This window comes from Bombina bombina, chromosome 6 (assembly GCF_027579735.1).
Source record: "Bombina bombina isolate aBomBom1 chromosome 6, aBomBom1.pri, whole genome shotgun sequence".
Classification (NCBI taxonomy): domain Eukaryota; kingdom Metazoa; phylum Chordata; class Amphibia; order Anura; family Bombinatoridae; genus Bombina; species Bombina bombina.
In genome coordinates this window covers 367520261-367545416 of record NC_069504.1, presented here as the reverse complement: position 1 = coordinate 367545416, position 25156 = coordinate 367520261, and the positions used below count along the sequence as shown (strand labels likewise).

Here is a 25156-nt window from a genome sequence, read left to right as displayed (position 1 = left end):
AGTACAATAATTAATACGACATTGTGACACAAAGCCTGTTGATTCTTTTTTAGCCCAGCCACTCAAGGGTTTAAAAAAGATGGTTCGTAGCCACAAGTCCCTTTATTTCTTTTTCTTTCTGCCCTATTGTACACCATCCCTTCACAAAAGCACCCTTTTTAGATAATTTTTCTAGCCATCAGGATGTATTTTATCGTACCCATGATACCAACTACCAATCCTGGCCATGCTACCTTGTAGGCATCAGGTAAACACAAAAAAGGCTTGTCGCTCTCACACCATGTGACCGGAATGCAACCAAACTATACCAAACATTTGGAGGTGCTCTCTCTAGAAGCCAGGTGCTTCACCGTTAAAATTATCGGACATAAAAGGTACGGGGCTAACTGTCATGCCTAGGAAACCTTATTGCCAGATGGTATCTGGACACAAAGGGGGAGAGCAGGGGGAACTATGTAATTGGCTTTTGCATGTTTACATTTGACACCTTGCACTTTATAAAAACCCTGTGTCTTGACCATTAAAGTGTTTTAATCTCTGCTGCACTAAACCTTTTCTGGTGTTTGCATGGGAGTGAAATAGTTTCTTCTCTACAGAGATTAATCACTGCAAATAGGGCTATTAGTTGACTTACCTGGTCCCTGTAGCCCTCTGGCGGTATTTGGAGAAGGGAGAACAGCACAGCGGGACGGATCTGACCCTAACCTCAGGGTGCAATCCACAAGGTCCTGTTACTGACATAAAAACTGTGAAAAAGCACTATTTAAAAATGTTAAAAATTGCATGAAGAAAGGTTGAAAGGGACACTGCTCAAAAATGTTCTAGAATCTATATGAATTAGCAACATCTAAACATGCTGATTTTTTTGTATGAAATTAATATGAAGCTAAAGTGAAATGCTAGGATTGACTATTGAAACAAATAAAGGGGGCTTTTATTTATGAAGTATAAGATACTTCATGTAGAAAGCTCCTTTATTTGTTTCAAGCGATCGCCGTTCTTAGCTGTTTGGCTTGAGAGGTGACATTTTCACCTCAGCCAATAGCCGTGCGGTAAATCTGGCTGATTGGAACAGCCAATAGAATGCGAGCTCAATCCTATTGGCTGATTGGATCAGCCAATAGGATTGAAGCTCAACTCTATTGGCTGATTGCAACAGCCAATAGGATTTTTTCAACCTTAATTCCGATTGGCTGATAGTTAATTTAAAGGGAAACCTCATTCGGAAGAAGACATCGATTGAAGAGGATGCTCCACTCCGGATGTCTTGAAGATGGACCCGCTCCGCGCCGCATGGATGAAAATAGAAGATGCCGTCTGGATGAAGACCTCTGCCCGGTTGGATGAAGACTTCTGCCCGGTTGGATGAAGACTTCTGCCACTTCGTTGAGGACTTCTGCCGGCTTTGTTGAGGATGGATGTCGGGTCTTCAAAAACTGTAAGTGGATCTTTGGGGGTTAGAGTTAATGATGTCGCGAATTGTTCACCGGCGAATAGTTCCCGGCGAACATAGCATGTTCGCATTCGCCGCGGCAGGCGAACATATGCGATATTTGATCCACCCCCTATTCGTCATCATTGAGTAATACTTTGACCCTGTACCTCACAGTCAGGAGGCACATTCCAGCCAATCAGCAGCAGACACTCCCTCCCAGACCCCCCTACCTCCTGGACAGCATCCATTTTAGATTCATTTGGAAGCTGCTTTCTTAGTGAGAGGACGGACAGTGTAGCTGCTGCTGATTGAATAGGGAAATTGATAGCTAGGCTAGTGTATTCAGTGTCCACTACAGTCCTGAAGGACTCATCTGATCTCTGCTGTAAGGACAGCACCCCAAAAAGCCCTTTTAAGGGCTAGGACATCAGTCTGCTTTTTTTTTTCCTGTGTAATCTAATTGCAGTTGCCTGCCTGCCAGCGTGTGTCAGGCTCACAGCGTATACTGTGCCCACTTGCCCAGTGCCACCACTCATATCTGGTGTAACAGTAGTGTAAATTTAAAAAAAAAACGTTTTGACTGTGAAACATCAGTCTGTTTGTGTAATCTAATTGCAGTTGCCTGCCAGCGTGTGTGCCAGGCCCACTTGCCCAGTGCCACCACTCATATCTGGTGTAACAGTAGTGTAAATTTAAAAAAAAAAAACTTTTTTGACTGTGAAACATCAGTCTGCTTGTGTAATCTAATTGCAGTTGCCTGCCTGCCTGCCAGCGTGTGAATCAGGCTCACAGCGTATACTGTGCCCACTTGCCCAGTGCCACCATTCATATCTGGTGTAACAGTAGTGTAAATTTAAAAAAAAAAAACTTTTTTGACTGTGAAACATCAGTCTGCTTGTGTAATCTAATTGCAGTTGCCTGCCTGCCAGTGTGTGTGTAAGACTCACAACGTATACTGTGCCACTTGCCCAGTGCCACCACTCATATCTTGTTTAATAGTAGTGTAAGTGTACATTTAAAAAAAAAAACTTTTTGGACTGTTAAACATCAGTCTGCTTTTTTTGTGTCAGGCTCACAGTGTATACTGTGCCCACTTGCCCAGTGCCACCACTCATATCTTGTTTAATAGTAGTGTAAGTGTACATTTAAAAAAAAAAAAAACTTTTTGGACTGTTAAACATCAGTCTGCTTTTTTGTGTCAGGCTCACAGCGTATACTGTGCCCACTTGCCCAGTGCCACCACTCATATCTTGTTTAATAGTAGTGTTAGTGTACATTTGATGATGTTTTAAAGCACGGTATTCCAAACAATTTAGGAATGTTAGGTGATTTATGCACTTTATGGATTAAAACCAGACTCTGCATCAACTATGTAACTTTCCATGGGAGTTTTGCCATGGATCCCCCTCCGGCATGCGACAGTCCAGGTGTTAGTGCCCTTGAAACAATTTTTCCATCACTATTGTGGCCAGAAAGATTCCCTGTGGGTTTTAAAATTCGCCTGCCTATTGAAGTCTATGGCGGTTCGCCCGGTTCGCCCGTACGCAAACTTTTGCGGAAGTTTGAGTTCTCCGTTCGCGAACCCAAATTTTTAGGTTTGCAACATCACTAGTTAGAGTTAGGCTTTTTTAAGGGTTTATTGGGTGGGTTTTATTTTTAGATTAGGGGTTTGGGCACTTGAAATGGATGAAGACTTCTGCCCGTCTGGAGGACCACTTCGCCTGGCTTGGATGAAGACTTCTGCCGCTTCCTTGAGGATGGATGTCCGGTCTTCAGAATAGTAAGTCGATATTCAGGGGGTTAGTGTTAGGTTTTTTTAAGGGTGTATTGGGTGGGTTTTATTTTTAGGTTAGGGCTTTGGGCCGCAAAAGAGCTAACTGCCCTTTTAAGGGCAATGCCCATCCAAATGCCTTTTTCAGGGCAATGGGGAGCTTAGGTTTTTTTAGTTAGGATTTTATCTGGGGGGTTGGTTGTGTGGGTGGTGGGTTTTACTGTTGGTGGGTTGTTTGTATTTTTTTACAGGTAAAAGAGCTGATTTCTTTGGGGCAATGCCCCACAAAAGGCCCTTTTAAAGGGACACTCAGGTTAAATTACATTTTCATGATTCAGATACAGCATGTAATTTTAAACAACTTTCCAATTTACTTCCATTAAAAAAAATGTGCACAGTCTTTTATATTTACAATTTTTGAGTCACCAGATCCTACTGAGCATGTGCAAGAATTCACAGACTATACGTATATGCATTTGTGATTGGCTGATTGCTATCACATGGTACAAGGGGAGTGGAAATAGACATAACTTTGAAATTTGTTATAAAAAAATCTACTACTCATATAAAGTTCAGACTAAGTGCTATTGCATTGTCTTATTATCTTGCATTTGTTGATTCTGCAAATCTAATGTGTTGACTGGTCCTTTAAGGGCTATTGGTAGTTTAGTTTAGGCTAGTGTTTTTTTTATTTTGGGGGGATTTTTTTTATTTTGATAGGGTTATCTGATTAGGTGTAATTAGTTTAAATATCTGATAATTTCTTTTTTTATTTTGTGTAATTTAGTGTTTGTTTTTTATGTAATTTAGGTAATTGTATTTAATTTATGTAATTTATTTAATTGTAGTGTAATGTTAGGTGTTAGTGTAACTCAGGTTAGGTTTTATTTTACAGGTAAATTTGTATTTATTTTAGCTAGGTAGTTAGTAAATAGTTAATAGCTATTTAGTAACTATTCTACCTAGTTAAAATAAATACAAACTTGCCTGTGAAATAAAAATAAAACCTAAGCTAGCTACAATGTAACTATTAGTTATATTGTAGCTATTGTAGGGTTTATTTTACAGGTAAGTATTTAGTTTTAAATAGGTATTATTTAGTTATTAATAGTAGGTTTTATTTAGATTTATTTTAATTACATTAAAGTTAGTGGGTGTTAGGGTTAGACTTAGGGTTAGGGGTTAATAAATTTAATATAGTGGCGGCGACGTTGGGGGAGGCAGATTAGGGGATAATAAAAGTAGGTAGGTGGCAGCGATGTTGGGGGCAGCAGATTAGGGGTTAATAAGTATAATGTAGGTGTCGGCGATGTCGGGGGCGGCAGATTAGGGGTTAATAAGTATAATGTAGGTGTCAGCAATGTCGGGGGCAGCAAATTAGGGGTGTTTAGACTCGGAGTTCATGTTAGGGTGTTAGGTGTAAACATAAATTTAGTTTCCCCATAGGAATCAATGGGGCTGTTTTACGGAGCTTTATGCTCCTTTATTGCAGGTGTTAGGCTTTTTTTCAGCCAGCTCCCCATTGATGTCTATGTGGAAATCGTGCACGAGCACGTACAACCAGCTTACCGCCGCTCACCGCAGCACTGGTATTGGAGTGCGGTATGGAGCTCAATTTTGCTCTACGCTCACTTTTTGCCTGCTAACGCCGGGTTTTTGTAAACCTGTAATACCAGCGCTGTAGGTAAGTGAGCGGTGACAATAACTTGCAAGTTAGCACCGCGCGGCTCATAACGCAAAACTCATAATCTAGCCGATGGTTATTACCCTGCCCTCCCCCAAAGCATGACCAGTTAGGGAGGCCTCAGCACAGGTTTAAAACCCCCTGATCTAAAGCCAATACAGAGTAATTCATGGGAGTGTGCACTAGGTGGCAATAGAGAGTCAGCAACACCTTTGCTCTTTCAAAATGAGCACTGACCAGGTTTTCACAACAATAAATAAGCCTTTTATGCTTAGGTACTGAAGGAACCTTTTAGACCCTTTAACTAGTTAAAGCCACTTGGAATATAATTGTGCAGCAACTTCAATAAATAAGATAATCATCAGTCTAAATCAATTTAAACAAGATGTAATTATCTTGTTAGAGCCCGTTAAAACTCTGTTTATAGCAGTAATTGAGTAATTGAACACTGCACTGTAAAAAAAATCTGCACATATAAAAACACATTTTATAAGCACTGTTAGCATAAGGTGCAGGGTATAAATTTGCAGAACAGTCCAGGAATACATCCATTGAGTGTGTTTATGTTTTTGCATATCTTTCGGATAAATAGATCCAGATGTAAATGAGTTCCTAAGCATATATAGCATATAGCAGGGTCGGTAAACAGTATCACACATAAATACAGTATAAGTATTCTGAGCCTCTCTAGAAGATAAAAGAAATAAAAGGCAAAACAAATAATGCATATATATATATATATATATATATATCATAATGTTTTTATTAGGCCCAATTAAAGGGATAGTATAGTCCAAATTAAACTTTCATGATTCAGGCAATTTCTCCAACATAGGTGTGTCCGGTCCACGGCGTCATCCTTACTTGTGGGATATTCTCTTCCCCAACAGGAAATGGCAAAGAGCCCAGCAAAGCTGGTCACATGATCCCTCCTAGGCTCCGCCTACCCCAGTCATTCTCTTTGCCGTTGTACAGGCAACATCTCCACGGAGATGGCTTAGAGTTTTTTAGTGTTTAACTGTAGTTTTTATTATTCAATCAAGAGTTTGTTATTTTAAAATAGTGCTGGTATGTACTATTTACTCAGAAACAGAAAAGAGATGAAGATTTCTGTTTGTATGAGGAAAATGATTTTAGCAACCGTTACTAAAATCCATGGCTGTTCCACACAGGACTGTTGAGAGGAATTAACTTCAGTTGGGGGAACAGTGAGCAGTCTCTTGCTGCTTGAGGTATGACACATTCTAACAAGACGATGTAATGCTGGAAGCTGTCATTTTCCTTATGGGATCCGGTAAGCCATGTTTATTAAGATAGTAAATAAGGGCTTCACAAGGGCTTATTAAGACTGTAGACTTTTTCTGGGCTAAATCGATTCATTATTAATACATATTTAGCCTTGAGGAATCATTTAATCTGGGTATTTTGATAAGATTATATCGGCAGGCACTGTTTTAGACACCTTATTCTTTAGGGGCTTTCCCAAATCATAGGCAGAGCCTCATTTTCGCGCTGGTGTTGCGCACTTGTTTTTGAGAGGCATGACATGCAGTCGCATGTGTGAGGAGCTCTGATACATAGAAAAGACTTTCTGAAGGCGTCATTTGGTATCGTATTCCCCTTTGGGCTTGGTTGGGTCTCAGCAAAGCAGATACCAGGGACTGTAAAGGGGTTAAAGTTAAAAACGGCTCCGGTTCCGTTATTTTAAGGGTTAAAGCTTCCAAATTTGGTGTGCAATACTTTTAAGGCTTTAAGACACTGTGGTGAAATTTTGGTGAATTTTGAACAATTCCTTCATATTTTTTCGCAATTGCAGTAATAAAGTGTGTTCAGTTTAAAATTTAAAGTGACAGTAACGGTTTTATTTTAAAACGTTTTTTGTACTTTGTTATCAAGTTTATGCCTGTTTAACATGTCTGAACTACCAGATAGACTGTGTTCTGAATGTGGGGAAGCCAGAGTTCCTTCTCATTTAATTAAATGTGATTTATGTGACAATGACAATGATGCCCAAGATGATTCCTCAAGTGAGGGGAGTAAGCATGGTACTGCATCATTCCCTCCTTCGTCTACACGAGTCTTGCCCACTCAGGAGGCCCCTAGTACATCTAGCGCGCCAATACTCCTTACTATGCAACAATTAACGGCTGTAATGGATAATTCTGTCAAAAACATTTTAGCCAAAATGCACACTTATCAGCGTAAGCGCGACTGCTCTGTTTTAGATACTGAAGAGCATGACGACGCTGATAATAATGGTTCTGAAGGGCCCCTAAACCAGTCTGATGGGGCCAGGGAGGTTTTGTCTGAGGGAAAAATTACTGATTCAGGGAACATTTCTCAACAAGCTGAACCTGATGTGATTACGTTTAAATTTAAGTTGGAACATCTCCGCATTCTGCTTAAGGAGGTATTATCCACTCTGGATGATTGTGACAAGTTGGTCATCCCAGAGAAACTATGTAAAATGGACAAGTTCCTAGAGGTCCCGGGGCTCCCAGAAGCTTTTCCTATACCCAAGCGGGTGGCGGACATTGTAAATAAAGAATGGGAAAGGCCCGGTATTCCTTTCGTCCCTCCCCCCATATTTAAAAAATTGTTTCCCATGGTCGACCCCAGAAAGGACTTATGGCAGACAGTCCCCAAGGTCGAGGGAGCGGTTTCCACTTTAAACAAACGCACCACTATACCCATAGAAGATAGTTGTGCTTTCAAAGATCCTATGGATAAAAAATTAGAAGGTTTACTTAAAAAGATGTTTGTTCAGCAGGGTTACCTTCTACAACCAATTTCATGCATTGTCCCTGTCGCTACAGCCGCGTGTTTCTGGTTCGATGAGCTGGTAAGGGCGGTCGATAGTGATTCTCCTCCTTATGAGGAGATTATGGACAGAATCAATGCTCTCAAATTGGCTAATTCTTTCACCCTAGACGCCACTTTGCAATTGGCTAGGTTAGCGGCTAAGAATTCTGGGTTTGCTATTGTGGCGCGCAGAGCGCTTTGGTTGAAATCTTGGTCAGCTGATGCGTCTTCCAAGAACAAGCTACTTAACATTCCTTTCAAGGGGAAAACGCTGTTTGGCCCTGACTTGAAAGAGATTATCTCTGATATCACTGGGGGTAAGGGCCACGCCCTTCCTCAGGATCGGCCTTTCAAGGCCAAAAATAAACCTAATTTTCGTCCCTTTCGTAGAAACGGACCAGCCCAAAGTGCTACGTCCTCTAAGCAAGAGGGTAATACTTCTCAAGCCAAGCCAGCTTGGAGACCAATGCAAGGCTGGAACAAGGGAAAGCAGGCCAAAAAACCTGCCACTGCTACCAAGACAGCATGAAATGTTGGCCCCCGATCCGGGACCGGATCTGGTGGGGGGCAGACTCTCTCTCTTCGCTCAGGCTTGGGCAAGAGATGTTCTGGATCCTTGGGCGCTAGAAATAGTCTCCCAAGGGTATCTTCTGGAATTCAAGGGGCTTCCCCCAAGGGGGAGGTTCCACAGGTCTCAGTTGTCTTCAGACCACATAAAAAGACAGGCATTCTTACGTTGTGTAGAAGACCTGTTAAAAATGGGTGTGATTCATCCTGTTCCATTAGGAGAACAAGGGATGGGGTTCTACTCCAATCTGTTCATAGTTCCCAAAAAAGAGGGAACGTTCAGACCAATCTTAGATCTCAAGATCTTAAACAAGTTTCTCAAGGTTCCATCGTTCAAAATGGAAACCATTCGAACAATTCTTCCTTCCATCCAGGAAGGTCAATTCATGACCACGGTGGATTTAAAGGATGCGTATCTACATATTCCTATCCACAAGGAACATCATCGGTTCCTAAGGTTCGCATTCCTGGACAAACATTACCAGTTCGTGGCGCTTCCTTTCGGATTAGCCACTGCTCCAAGGATTTTCACAAAGGTACTAGGGTCCCTTCTAGCTGTGCTAAGACCAAGGGGCATTGCTGTAGTACCTTACTTGGACGACATTCTGATTCAAGCGTCGTCCCTTCCTCAAGCAAAGGCTCACACGGACATCGTCCTGGCCTTTCTCAGATCTCACGGATGGAAAGTGAACGTGGAAAAGAGTTCTCTATCTCCGTCAACAAGGGTTCCCTTCTTGGGAACAATAATAGACTCTTTAGAAATGAGGATTTTTCTGACAGAGGCCAGAAAAACAAAACTTCTAGACTCTTGTCGGATACTTCATTCCGTTCCTCTTCCTTCCATAGCGCAGTGCATGGAAGTGATAGGTTTGATGGTAGCGGCAATGGACATAGTTCCTTTTGCGCGCATTCATCTAAGACCATTACAACTGTGCATGCTCAGTCAGTGGAATGGGGACTATACAAACTTGTCTCCGAGGATACAAGTAAATCAGAGGACCAGAGACTCACTCCGTTGGTGGCTGTCCCTGGACAACCTGTCACAAGGGATGACCTTCCGCAGACCAGAGTGGGTCATTGTCACGACCGACGCCAGTCTGATGGGCTGGGGCGCGGTCTGGGGATCCCTGAAAGCTCAGGGTCTTTGGTCTCGGGAAGAATCTCTTCTACCGATAAATATTCTGGAACTGAGAGCGATATTCAATGCTCTCAAGGCTTGGCCTCAGCTAGCGAGGGCCAAGTTCATACGGTTTCAATCAGACAACATGACAACTGTTGCGTACATCAACCATCAGGGGGGAACGAGGAGTTCCCTGGCGTTGGAAGAAGTGACCAAAATCATTCTATGGGCGGAGTCTCACTCCTGCCACCTGTCTGCTATCCACATCCCAGGAGTGGAAAATTGGGAAGCGGATTTTCTGAGTCGTCAGACATTGCATCTGGGGGAGTGGGAACTCCATCCGGAAATCTTTGCCCAAGTCACTCAACTGTGGGGCATTCCAGACATGGATCTGATGGCCTCTCGTCAGAACTTCAAAGTTCCTTGCTACGGGTCCAGATCCAGGGATCCCAAGGCGGCTCTAGTGGATGCACTAGTAGCACCTTGGACCTTCAAACTAGCTTATGTATTCCCGCCGTTTCCTCTCATCCCCAGGCTGGTAGCCAGGATCAATCAGGAAAGGGCGTCGGTGATCTTGATAGCTCCTGCGTGGCCACGCAGGACTTGGTATGCAGATCTGGTGAATATGTCATCGGCTCCACCATGGAAGCTACCTTTGAGACGAGACCTTCTTGTTCAAGGTCCGTTCGAACATCCGAATCTGGTCTCACTCCAGCTGACTGCCTGGAGATTGAACGCTTGATCTTATCGAAGCGAGGGTTCTCAGATTCTGTTATCGATACTCTTGTTCAGGCCAGAAAGCCTGTAACTAGAAAGATTTACCACAAAATTTGGAAAAAATATATCTGTTGGTGTGAATCTAAAGGATTCCCTTGGGACAAGGTTACGATTCCTAAGATTCTATCCTTCCTTCAAGAAGGATTGGAAAAAGGATTATCTGCAAGTTCCCTGAAGGGACAGATTTCTGCCTTGTCTGTGTTACTTCACAAAAAGCTGGCAGCTGTGCCAGATGTTCAAGCCTTTGTTCAGGCTCTGGTTAGAATCAAGCCTGTTTACAAACCTTTGACTCCTCCTTGGAGTCTCAACTTAGTTCTTTCAGTTCTTCAGGGGGTTCCGTTTGAACCCTTACATTCCGTTGATATTAAGTTATTATCTTGGAAAGTTTTGTTTTTGGTTGCAATTTCTTCTGCTAGAAGAGTTTCAGAATTATCTGCTCTGCAGTGTTCTCCTCCTTATCTGGTGTTCCATGCAGATAAGGTGGTTTTACGTACTAAACCTGGTTTTCTTCCAAAAGTTGTTTCTAACAAAAACATTAACCAGGAGATTATCGTACCTTCTCTGTGTCCGAAACCAGTTTCGAAGAAGGAACGTTTGTTGCACAATTTGGATGTTGTTCGCGCTCTAAAATTCTATTTAGATGCTACAAAGGATTTTAGACAAACATCTTCCTTGTTTGTTGTTTATTCCGGTAAAAGGAGAGGTCAAAAAGCAACTTCTACCTCTCTCTCTTTTTGGATTAAAAGCATCATCAGATTGGCTTACGAGACTGCCGGACGGCAGCCTCCCGAAAGAATCACAGCTCATTCCACTAGGGCTGTGGCTTCCACATGGGCCTTCAAGAACGAGGCTTCTGTTGATCAGATATGTAGGGCAGCGACTTGGTCTTCACTGCACACTTTTACCAAATTTTACAAGTTTGATACTTTTGCTTCTTCTGAGGCTATTTTTGGGAGAAAGGTTTTGCAAGCCGTGGTGCCTTCCATCTAGGTGACCTGATTTGCTCCCTCCCATCATCCGTGTCCTAAAGCTTTGGTATTGGTTCCCACAAGTAAGGATGACGCCGTGGACCGGACACACCTATGTTGGAGAAAACAGAATTTATGTTTACCTGATAAATTACTTTCTCCAACGGTGTGTCCGGTCCACGGCCCGCCCTGGTTTTTTAATCAGGTCTGATAATTTATTTTCTTTAACTACAGTCACCACGGTATCATATGGTTTCTCCTATGCAAATATTCCTCCTTAACGTCGGTCGAATGACTAGGGTAGGCGGAGCCTAGGAGGGATCATGTGACCAGCTTTGCTGGGCTCTTTGCCATTTCCTGTTGGGGAAGAGAATATCCCACAAGTAAGGATGACGCCGTGGACCGGACACACCGTTGGAGAAAGTAATTTATCAGGTAAACATAAATTCTGTTTTTAAGCAACTTTCTAATTTACTCCTTTTATCATTTTTTTCCTTGTTTTCTTGGTATCTTTATTTGAATGTAAGCTTAGAAGCCGGACCATTTTCAGCACCTGGGTAGCGCTTGCTGATTGGTGTGTAAATGTAGCCATCCAATCAGTGAGCGCTACCCAGGTGCTGAACCAAAAATGGGCCGGCTTCTAAGCTTACTTTCCAGTTTTTTAAAATAAAGATACCAAGAGAACAAAGAAAAATTGATAATTGAAGTAAATTATAAAGTTGCTTAAAATTGCAACCTCTATTTGAATCATGAAATCTTATTTTTGACTAGACTATCCCTTTAAATATTTGAGTTTAGATTTTGAGATTAATGTTATTTAAAGAATATTAACTTCCAACCCTCAACACTTTTTTTCCAAAGGGATATATGCTGGGAAAGGCAATGGATTACTCTTACTTATACAAGTATTACATTTCCAAAAGTCATTTACTATTTCAACAGATGATGCACATACTGGCTGCACAACCTGGAATTACGCAGCTTCCTAACAAGGCACAATTACCCAGAGTCATACATCTTACTTATAAGCTAAGATTAGGGGATCTATGCTGGCTACACATATTGGTCTGATATTAACAAAACCAGTACATATTTTGAGGCCCAGTCCTGTATTTCTTGTAAATAGCCTCTGTAGCCCAATGTATTTATTCACGTTCTATACGGACATAGACACTTTACCGTAAGGAAAGAACAACTTGCAGAGCGTCATTACTATGTGTGTATTCATGAATGTTGATTGTATTAATAAAATTATTTTTAACATTTGGGCACCCCTTTTTCCTGTAATATTTAAGTAAATATATAAATACCTCATTTTTTTAATAGCCAGAGTTGGAAAAATATTATGGCTAGCATTAGAGAAAGGCATGATTAATGAGTTTTAATTAAAATAGACTGAATTTACCAGTATATTACCATTACATAACAGAAATACAATAATATATGCACTAGGAATGTTAATAGATAAAGGGAAGTATTACCCAAATGCTGAATCACAAGAAAGAGTTGCAGGAAATCTTTATATCTGTAAAAAAGCTGACTAAAAATAATCTCTAGGTAAAAAAGGAAGATATTGACCTCAGTAGCCACATCCTATCAGGATGATTGTCCTGGGATTTGCAAGGGAGCATGCAGTTGACATGTGCAGGCAGTCACCTTATTTCTCCCCTCAGTTTAAAGGGATATGAAACCCAAAAATGGTTTATTTGTGATTCAGACAGAGCAAACCATTTTAAAAAAGTTTCCATTTTACTTCTACTATCAAATTTGCTTCGTTCCCATGATATTCTCTGTTGAAGAGATACCTAGTTTGGCATCTGGAGAACTACATGACAGGAAATAGCGCTGCCATCTAGTGCTCTTGCCAATGGATAACATTCTTGCAAAACTGCTGCCATAAAGTGCTCCAGAAATGGGCTAGCTCCTAAGCATACATTCTTGTTTTTCAACAAAAGGTTCCAAGAGAACAAAGAAAATGTGAAAATAGTAGTAAATTAGAAAATTGTTTAAAATTGCATGCTCTAACGGAATCAGGAAATAATTTTTTGGGTTTCATATCCCTTTAAGGAAGTTTACTATGAAATCTGATGAGATTATGGTGAAATTCCACAAAATCATAGTAGCACAAAGGGGCTGATTTATCAAGCATACACTGTCGGCATTTATCATTGCACAAGCAGTTCTGGTGAACTGCTTGTGCAACGCCGCCCACTGCACATTCGCAGCCAATCGGCCGTTAGTAGGGGGTATCAATCAGCCTGATCGTATGAGATCGTGCGGATTGATGTCCGCCACCTCAGAGGAGGCGTATGAGTTAAAGGGACACTGAACCCAAATATTTTCTTTCATAATTCAGATAGAGGATTCAATTTTGAGCAACTTTCTAATTTACTCCTATTATCAAATTTTCTTCGTTCTCTTGCTATCTTTATTTGAAAAAGAAGGCATCTAAGCTTTTTTTTTGTTCAGACCTCTGGACAGCACTTTTTTATTGGTGGATGAATTTATCCACCAATCAGCAAGGACAACCCAGGTTGTTCACCAAAAATGGGCCGGCATCTAAACTTACATTCTTGCATTTCAAATAAAGATACCAAGAGAAAAAGGAAAATTTGATAATAGGAGTAAATTAGAAAGTTGCTTAAAATTCCATGCTCTATCTGAATCACAAAAGAAAAAATTTGGGTTCAGTGTCCCTTTAAGGAGCAGTGGTCTTAAGATTGCTGCTTCTTAACTCCTATTTCCGGCGAGCCTGAAGCCTCGAGCAGAAACAGGGGTAATTATGGCCCCATTCGGGCCATGATAAATCGGCCCCAAAGTGTGAACTCAGCCTTAATTAAACTGATTGGCTGTTTTGTTTTTTTCACCAAACAGATGCCAGTAAAATGGGTAGCTGAAAGATAACTGTGAGAAAGTGAGAGCACTTTTGGTGTAAAATATCTTCCTTTTTTACATAGAAATGCTTATCTGACATTTTCTAGGCAGCTTATTACAGACACACTAGAACGCTTTCACTTAATTTAGCATTTGGGTAATATGTCCCTTTAACATATACAATGGTTAAACAAAGAAGAAATGCCCTGAAAGACTTAAAAGGGACATGAATCTCAGAATTAAACTTACAGGCATCAGAGAGAGCATGCAATTGTACGTTTATTTTGTAATTTACTAAGGCTTAGTTCCCATTGCTCTTGCAAACTGTGTAAACTGGTTACAACATAAAATATCTCCATAAACTTTAACAGAGAGACTTGTTGTTATTACAACAGCAATGAGCGTAGGTAGGATCAGGAACAGCAATGCGCTACTGGTAGCAGGCTGGTTTTTGGTGGCTGCTCACTTATGCTACTTGTCATTGGCTCAGCAGATGTGCTTAGCTAGCTCCCAGTAGTGCATTGCTGCTCTGGAGCTGACTTAAACTATGTTTTTAGCCCCATTTCCTTTAGAGAATGATAATTTTGCACTTTTAACTCACTAAAAGCTCACCAGGTTTAATATCCCCCTCGTGCCCTATCTCCTTTAAACTCTGGTCTCTGTTTAAAATGCTGGGCAGAACGCACTGACTAGGCATTAAAAAAGACATACACATTTAGCACCAGTGAGAACCAGGAAATCTGATAAATTGCCTTCCATCAAATGTAATATGTATCTGGTTACAGCACAGTTCTTCTACTGTCTCTGTTTTTAGACTGTGTTATATAAAAATGCTTCTGGAAATTATTTTTAGATTTGCATCTGGATTTCTGGATTTTGATATTGCAGACAAATAATGAGCACCATAAATGCAAATAACGATGTATTCTTTTATTTAGAACTACTGTGTATTTATACACAGTCTGTAATATGACTTATGCATCCTACAAGCATTTGTACATGTCCAGAGGTGCAACTGTTATTTACTATTCCAAAAAATGCATTTACACAGCTTTGTTTTTCTCCTTGCAGCCTGCGCAATGTCTGCAGCCCCTCTGCCTATCTCAGACACAGCTGGCACAACTAAGGGACATGATTATGGACAACATAGAGCGAGGGCTAAAGAAAGATCCCGATAGACCATCCACACTAAAAATGCTACCGACATATGTTCGCTCAACGCCAGATGGCACTGGTATGTTAGTATTTATCATATAATATGTAATGTGAAAGCTGAATCAATAAGACCATTAAAGGGACATTAAACACGTGAGGAGGTTACTACTGACCATGCCATTGTTCTTTCTCCTGTGCCTGAAGCTCTCTTTAAAGTTGTTCTCTTATTTTACCCCCATGCAAGTATCAGTTAGTGAAGCTCTGCATCTTCTTCACACTGGCCGCCGCCATCTTGGAGCTTATATTTGTTATGTAACATTTAAACTGGGCAAAAAAAACGGCAAACATATAACGCTTCTGCTCTCTATCATGTGAGGTGAACTGAAGTGAAAGGTACAATAAGCCAGTAACATCACAGATCTGCTTCTTTCACAGAATGCATCAGTACACCAGCTACAAGATGGCGGCACCCAGTATAAAATGCAGAGCTTTACCAGCTGGATTCTGTAATGAGTTAAAATAAGACAACAGCTTTAAAGAGAGATGGAGGTACAGGAGGAAATACAATAGTATGGCAAGTAGTAACTTTGCTGCTGTAGTTGTACCCAGCAGTTTAATGTCCCTTTAAAATGCTTCTGTATGACATCCAAATAAAGCTTAAAGGGACAGTTTACCCCCAAAAAATCTCCCATTTAATTTGTTCCCAATGATCCATTTTACCTGCTGGAGTGTATTAAATTGTTCATAAGTAGCTCCTTTACCCCTATTTTGGCCTTTGAAATCGCTGATTTAGTTGGTGGTTTCCCAACCTATACTGAAAGTTTTGATACTGGCGTCTCAGCTATTGAGTAGCTTAAGTAAACACAGCCAGCAGAAGAAATTAAACTCACAGTGGGGTGAGTGGGGTGCAGGATAGGAAAGTAATAAAATGCTAATTTTCCATTGTTCTCTCTATGTATAGAGCTTTAGTTTTCCAGACAAATATAAGATATGAAGCAAGTGTGTGTACACAAAGTGATAACATAATGAGATATGATATTACCTGAAGCTCAACCCATTGTAATAAGCTCTGGTTTCAAAGCACAAAACCAGCTACTTCATATACACAAATAAACCTGAAAATGCAAATTCTCATACATTTTATACTCTGCAGCTCGTATAACAAGTCATTGAAAATACATTAATATAAAAACTATTTTACAGTGTTCTGTCCCTTTAAAGGGACATGAAACCCAAACATTTTCTTTCATGACTCAGAACATAAAATTTTAAACAACTTTCCAATTTAATTCTATTATCTAATTTGCTTAATTTTCTTGGTATCATTTGTTGAAGAAGCAGCAATGCACTACTGGGAGCTAGTTAACACGTTGAGTGAGTCAATAAGATGATCCATATATGTGCAGCCACCAATCAGCAGCTCCTGAGCCTACCTAGGTATCATTTTCAACAAAGAATACCAAGAGAACAAAATAAATTAGAAAATAGAAATAAAATGGAAATGTGTTTAACATCCCATGCCCTATCTGAATCATGAAAGAAAACAAATTGGGTTTCATGTCCATTTAACTTTTAGCTCTTATGGTAAGACGACTCAATGTTTATGCAACAAAAAAAGGGTGGGCAAATAAACTACAAAAGACCTGCTTTATTTTGTAAAGAAAGCTTAATCATTTTAGGGTGGATTTTACTAAAACTGTGTGTGCAACGAAAAAAGGGATTTTTTTTAAAAACAGGGGCCAAGATTACGAGTTTTGCGTTAGCCTTAAAAAGCAGCGTTAAGAGGTCCTAACGATGCTTTTTAACACCCGCTGGTATTGCAGGTACAGGCTCACCGCTCACTTTTTTGACCAGACTCGGAAATACTGCAAATCCACTTATGTCAATTGCGTATCCTATATTTTCAATGGGACTTACATAGCACCGGTATTACACGTCTTCCAACAAGTGAGCGGTAGACCCTCTCCTGTCAAGCCTGCTACTGCATTTTAAAGTCAGTAGTTAAGAGTTTTACACTACAACGCCGTAGCATAAACCTCTTAACTAAAGTGCTAAAAAATACGCTAACACCCATAAACTACCTATTAACCCCAAAACCGAGGCCTCCCAAATCGCAAACACTAAAATAAATTGTTCAACCTCTAATCTGCCGAACCGGACATCGCCGACACTATAATAAATATATTAACTCCTAAACCGCTGCACTCCCGCATCGCAAACATTAGTTAAATATTATTAACCCCTAATCTGCCGGCACTAACATCGCCACCACCTACCTATATTTATTAACCCCTAATCTGCCGCCCCCAACATCACCGCCACTATAATAAAGTTATTAACCCCTAAACCTAAGTCTAACCCTAACACCCCCTAATTTAAATATAATTTAAATAAATCTAAATAAATGTACTACAATTAACTAAATTATTCCTATTTAAAACTAAATACTTACCTATAAAATAAACCCTAAGATAGCTACAATATAACCAATAGTTACATTGTATCTATCTTAGGGTTTATTTTTATTTTACAGGCAACTTTGTATTTATTTTAACTAGGTACAATAGTTAATAAATAGTTATTAACTATTTCATAAAGACAAATTTACCTGTAAAATAAAACCTAACCTTAGTTACAATTACACCTAACACTATGCTACAATAAAAATTAATTACCTAAATTAAATACAATTAATTACAATTAAATAAAATTATCTAAAGTACAAAAAAAACAAACACTAAATTACAGAAAATAATAAAGAAATTACAAGATTTTTAAACTAATTACACCTAATCTAATCCCCCTAACATAATAAAAAAGCCCCCCAAAATAAAAAAGCCCTACCCTACACTAAATTACAAATAGCCCTTAAAAGGGCCTTTTGCGGGGCATTGCCCCAAAGTAATCAGCTCTTTTACCTGTAAAAAATAAGTACAAATACCCCCCCAACATTAAAACCCACCACCCACACAACCAACCCTACTCTAAAACCCACCCCATCCCCCCTTAAAAAAAACTAACACTAACCCCTTGAAGTTCACCTTACCGGGAAAAGTCTTGTTTGTAGGTGACCAAATACTTATTTTCCACCATAATATGCAAATAAATTCTTTACAAATCAGACAATGTGATTGTCTGGATTTGATTCCACATTTTGTCTCTCATAGTTGAGGTATACCTATGATGAAAATTACAGGCCTCTCTCATCTTCTTAAGTGGGACAACTTGCACAATTGGTGGCTGACTAAATACTTTTTTGCCCCACTGTAACTATTAGTTATATAGTAGCTAGCTTAGGGTTTATTTTATAGGTAAGTATTTCGTTTAAATAGGAATTATTTAGTTAATTATAGTACTTTTATTTAGATTTATTTAAATTATATTTAAGTTAGGGGGGTTAGGGTTAGACTTAGGTTGAGGGGTTAATATGTTTATTATAGTGGTGGCGACGTTGGGGGCGGAAGATTAGGGGTTAATAAGTGTAGTTAGGTTGCGGCGACATTGGGGCGGCAGATTAGGGGTTAATACATATAATGTAGGTGTCGGCGATGTTGGGGGCAGCAGATTAGGGGTTCATAAGTATAATGTAGGTGGCGGCGGTGTCCGGAGCGGCAGATTAGGGGTTAATAATATAATGCAGGTGTCGGCGATGTTAGGGGCGACATATTAGGGGTTAATAAGTATAATTTTAGGGGTGTTTAGACTCGGGGTTCATGTTAGGGTGTTAGGTGTAGACATAAATGTATTTTCCCCATAGGAATCAATGGGGCTGCGTTAGGAGCTTTATGCTGCTTTTTTGCAGGTGTTAGTTTTTTTTTAACCTGGCTCTCCCCCATTGATTCCTATGGGGAAATCGTGCATGAGCACATTTAGCCAGCTCACCGCTAACGTAAGCAGCGCTGGTGTGTGATGTGGAGCAAAATTTTGCTCTTCGCAAAACTCGAAATCTAGGCGAGGATTTCTTAAAAATAAAGTGAAGTACTTTTGTTGTGTCAGCTATTAGCAGTTCTAATGGGTATTGGAATTGCTAAGCACCCTCATTTGTTATTGCAGTGCCCTACACTTCAAAGATGGTACCTACATTTTTAATGCAGCCCCTTTTTCAGTGTTCAGTACTGTGACCATGACAAGATCAGGACTTGGACCAATGGCATGACACAGACACCATTGCTTCCAGATCTTTAAATTAGCAACATTACTGACATGATGGGCTTCTGGTATTCCAGCTCTACCATTAGTTCCAAAAGATCATTTTGGGATATGGAAGCTGGTGGCTTTGTTAAAGGTGAAGTTGTGGCAAACTGTGGAAAGAGTCATGCCAGTGTCAGAGTTTGGTGGGGAATGAACTTCCCAGGGAAGGAGACTTGGTGGGCGATTTATCAAGCTGAGGCGGACAGGGGCACACATACATGCCCATGTCTGCCGCAGCTAGCCACAGGCGGGCTAAATTCTTCTGGCGGAATTCAGCATTTCACACGAGCGCTCTTTTGTGCTCGCGTGCAATCGCGGCCCCTGCCCTTGCGTGATTGGCTTTCAATCTCCCCAGGTCGGACTATACCTGGGAGATTGAAATTTGCCACTTTAGAGGTTGCGAAAGGTTAGGAAAGCAGCGGTATGATGAGCGCTGCTTGTTAAATACGGCGTGCAGGTTCTCTTGTGAAAACCTGCAGTCGTATGGGGTCGAAAGGCTTGCAAAGCCTTTGATAAATCAACCCCTTGATCATGGTTTGGTAAACTAGGACAGTCTCAGATTTCTGAAAGATAAATGGGACAACATAGAGAAAGTAGAAAAAGCAGGAATAATCTCTCAATTATGGACAATTCTCCCAAATGCAAGACAATTAGGAACCATTCTACTTTACAGATACATAAAAAAAAAGGACATATGACACATTTCTCTTTAAATGTATTTGTGCATGTATATATATACTGTATATATGTGTGTGTGTATGTATTCACATTCCAAAAGGAGCACTCACTGAAAGTTTTTTTTTTTTTTTTTAAATATATTTAAAGGGACATAATACTCATATGCTAAATCACTTGAAACTGATGCAGTATAACTGTAAAAAGCTGACAGGAAAATATCACCTGAGCATGTCTATGTAAAAAAGGAAGATATTTTACCTCAAAATTTCCTCAGCTCCGCAGAGTAAGTTCTGTGTAAAAAGTTATACTCAGCTACTCCCAGCTGCAGGTAAAAATATTTAAAAAAATTAAGAAATGAACAGCAGCCAATCAGCATCAGCAGTGCTGAGGTCATGAACTCTTACTGTGATCTCATGAGATTTGACTTAACTCTCATGAGATTTCATAGTAAGCTTCCTTTACCTGATTGGTGAAATAATATGAGAGTGCACAATGCTAGTCCCTTCAGATGTCCCAGGACAAACACACTAAAATGCTGCTTAGAAATCCTTTACAATGGGAGGTGGCTACTGAGGAACTTTTGTGGTAAAATATCTTTCTTTTTTACATAGAGATGTTCAGGTGATATTTTCTAGTCAGCTTTTTACAGCTATGCTGCACCACTTTCAAGTGTTTAAACATTTGGGTATTATGGCCCTTTAATAAAGTTGCCAGTTAGACAATGAAACGCCATGTCTCTTTTTAAGTGTTGGAATAAAAGTTTTGATTAATTTATGACTAAGAAATACAGATAGTGCTCTTTGTGGAATGTATACCCCTTTAATTATACAGCACCCTGGTGGATGATTATTGTGAGCAAACACACACACATACATACACACAAACACACACACATACACACACACACATACATACACACAAACACACACACATACATACACACAAACACACACACACATACATACACACAAACACACACACACACACAAACACACACACACACACATACATACACACAAACACACACACACATACATACACACACATACACACAAACACACACACACATACATACACACAAACACACACACATACACACAAACACACACACACATACATACACACAAACACACACACATACACACAAACACATACATACACACAAACACACACACATACACACAAACACACACACACATACATACACACAAACACACACATACACACAAGCACACACATACACACAAACACACATACATACACACAAACACACACATACATACACACAAACACACATACATACACACACATGTGTGTGTATTAAATCTACTGTATTTTGCTATTCTGCCAAACCATACTGAAAGAAACAAACAGTCTTCTCTGCAGAGAACAGAATTGGAGGTTCAACCATAGGGAGGAGCACAAGGTCAGATTTTTTTTTATATCTTCCTCTGTTTAAAAAAGAACATTTTAAATAACTGACTTCCATCAGGATCTGTCATTTCTAATCAACTGTTTTGTGTTTCCAACTGTATAAGAACAATGCTAAATAATCATATTGTCTATTTTGGTGGAAAAAGTATTATCCCTTGTGGTTTTCCTTACTTCCCCTAAAACATAAAGCTCACTCATGCACTCTTAGCCTTGCTCTAGGGTTTGCTTTCAATAAGCAGTTTAACTTTATTTAAACCTTATTACAGACCTACAGTAAAAAGTGTTTAAATCCTTAGATGTGGAGAGGGGTACATGCATTATTTTGGGGGGTAGAATGTTTATTTTCTAGGAGTGAAATGCAGTGTTTTTTAAATGGACATGGAAGTCAAAATGAAACTGTCCTGATTTGAGTGCACAATTCTTAAAAAAACTCTCCAGTCGGGGGACTTCCGGTGTCAGCCATTATGGTGGCTGATAATCTTGCTGGTTCTTAGCAAATCTGTTAGAAGCAGCACAATATCTACATAATTTCACAGCATCTGATCTGTATCTTTAGATTTCTACTTGTGGAAATCAATGCTGAACAGATAAAGGATACTATTTTGTTGGATTGAGCCTCCGTTTGAAGATTAAGTCGTGGATTGTGGCTGCACTGTTAGAGAGCAGAGAAAGGGCGTGTAGGCCATTAACTAATCCATCCCCTCTCACTACTAGTAGAGGGTCTGTGTCATTGCTGAGCCAGTGGTGTGAAATAATTCTGTGTTGTAATGATAAGCCTGATACAGGTACAAATCCGGAACTCCAACAATACAAACTTTTTCTGAAATCCAAACTTTTTCATTAATATTTTTTTTAATACAAAAATTATCAAAAATGACTTTTCCCACTGCAAGTAAGTCACACTCTTCTCTGTCTGGCTCTTAGGTTTGGTACAGTATTTGTGTTATAAAATGCAAGCAATAGTCTATATTTGTTTAAAACAACAAATATTACCTTTCTGATTACAGTACTATACTATATTTCTGATGGTACTATGTATATACAATAAAAGTATTAAAAATCATATAAATCTACCTTTAGGTTTCATTTATAATCTTTATTATGACATGTAAATATTGCCTAAATGACATAAGATATTGTTGTTTGTATTTGTACAAAAGGGATCAGCACAAGCACAACACAAATAATTCAGTAAAGTCTGTGACAAGTTTCCGGTGCAACACCTTGGAGACCCCTATCACTGGGTCTCAGTGTGTAGCATACAAAAAGTACCAAAGGTAGCACACGGTTAAGGAACTATACCTTTATTACGATGAGCAATTTTTCAGGGCACCTGCCCCTTAAGCAAGCTAATAACAAACGCATATTACACACATTTTATAGACACAACAATAAAACAGGTATCCAATCAGCATAGACGGGAGTGGTCCAAAGTATTGACATCATCACAGGTCATTTCATTACATTCATAGTATTAACTATTAACTCCCCATAGCTGAAGTGAATACCAGATTAAAAACAGATGCAGCAAGTTAACAACCATTTCATATAAACACATATTAAATGTATCCGTGCCCAAATAAATTTGAGCCTATCACCTCATGATAAAGTGTATGAAAAAGTGATATGTGCAATTTAAAAAAAAGGGAGAAGGTCAAATTTAGTTCCTTTGGATGCATGGTGTTAGCTGCCAGATCCACTTTGCTTCTCTTCTAAGAAGGTCCCTAGCCCTGTCACCCCCCTCTCATTTTTGGGGGGGTACTATTTATAATCATGAACCTTAACTGATTTGTCTGATGGCCCATTTGTACAAAATGTGATGGAACAGGGAGATGTGACATTTTCTCCTTTCTGATAGTCAACTTATGTTGGCAAATGTGATCTTTTATCCTTTGGGTCTTCTCGCCAACATATAATAGCCCACACAGGCATTTCAACGCATAGAAAACATAGAAAACATAAGTAGAGTTACAGGTAAAGAATCCTTTGATATGGTATTGCTTCCTAGTATGGGGATGAGAGATGACACCACCCTTAATTATGCTATTACACTGGGCGCACCCCAGGCATGGGAAAGTTTCCTGTTTTGGAGTGCCAAAAAATTGCCTTTGGGCGTTATCAGGACATTCGGTGGGCATTGCATGGACCAACTTTCTACCTATAGTATTGCCTCTTCGATAGGAGGGTCTAGGAAGTTCCTAGAATTCCTTAATATCTGGACATGCTTCCTTCAGCAGAAACCAATTTCTCTTAATGATGTTATAAGAGCTGATAAAATTCAGTCTGGTTGGGTTAGATATCCTGCCTCTGACTGTGGGATTTTTTAATGAGTCTTCAACCTCATCTAGTTCCTGAACACTATAACCCCTTCTGACAAATTTCTCTTTCATTTCAGGGTCTGATACTATCCTTTCCACTCTTAATAACTGGGATTTGGGCACACTTTGAAAAAACCGTGGCGGGTGAAAGCTATTCCTGTGTAGCAAAGTATTTCTGTCTGTGGGTTTAACAAAGAGATCAGTTTTCAACATGCCAATCTTTTTGGAGACCATAGTGTCCAGGAATTCCACCTTATTTTCATCAATTTTACTGCTGAATTTTAAGAAAGGAACAGCACTTTCAATGCTTAATCTGAATTCCACCAACTTCTCAGGGGGGCCCCGCCACACAATGAACAAGTCATCAATGTAGCGGAACCAGCCCTGGCAGTACTGAGTAAAAAGTGGGTTTGTGTACACATGTCTCTCTTCAATGGCATCCATTACCAAACAGGCATAGGATGGGGCCACATTGGACCCCATCAATGTGTCTGTTGTTTTGCATAAAATCAAACAGAAAAAAAAATATTCATTAATACAAGATGCAATAATTGAGTTAACCATTCAAGTTGTGCATCATTGTATAGTTTACTTGTTGTCAGTGCCTCTCTCACACAGTCTACTCCCACTGAGTGGGGAATGACTGTGTAGAGGGAGTTCACATCCCAGGTAGCCAATATCACCTCATTATCCATATTTTGTAGCTTTGTGATCTTATCTATGAACTGCCTAGTATCCCTAATATAGGATTTACCTTGGGAGACAAGTGGTGCAAGGTTTTTTAAAGGAACTGTGTAGTAGGACTTAAAAGAGAGCCTATACCTGCCACTATCGGCCTACCTGGGGGATTTTCAAGCCTTTTATGCACCTTAGGCACAACATAAAAAACAGGTATCAGGGGATGTCAGGGTGTCAAGAAATCATAAATTTTCTGCGTCAGAATGTGGTGTTCCAAATCAAAATCAAGAATTTTAAGTAATTCCTTATGTACAGTATCAGTAGGATTACCATTTAATCTTTCATAAGCATCACTATCATTCAGCTGCCGCAATATTTCTTCCTTATATTGGGCTGTGTCTATTACGAACACAGCTCCGCCCTTGTCAGCCGGCTTGATTGTGATGGATGTGTGAAGATTTTCCAATACCTCATGTTGTTCCCATGTAAGATTATGTCTGTCCTTGTACCTGTAATTTTTGTGAGCAAGGTAAGATATTGCTGTTTACATTTGGGTCAATCCACTTCCAAACTGTCCCATTTTACAGATGCAAATATTCCAAAACCCAAACTTTTTCCGGTCCCAAGCAGCTTGGATAAAGGGTTTCCTACCTGTATAGTTAATTCATTATGGAAAGTGCTATCCAATTCCCCCTGGGGGCCTG

The 25156-nt window shown here is 39.8% G+C and overlaps 1 protein-coding gene across 4 annotated transcripts in view; it reads left to right on the top strand.

Annotated features, from left to right (window-relative positions):
* HK3 (hexokinase 3) overlaps positions 1 to 25156 on the top strand; it is a 160641-nt gene that overhangs the window by 94762 nt on the left and 40723 nt on the right. For all 4 annotated transcript variants that reach the window (XM_053717047.1, XM_053717049.1, XM_053717048.1 and 1 more), the window contains exon 3: positions 15070 to 15232. In XM_053717047.1, coding sequence (XP_053573022.1) covers positions 15070 to 15232 — 163 coding nt within the window. The remainder of the gene's footprint in view (positions 1 to 15069; positions 15233 to 25156) is intronic.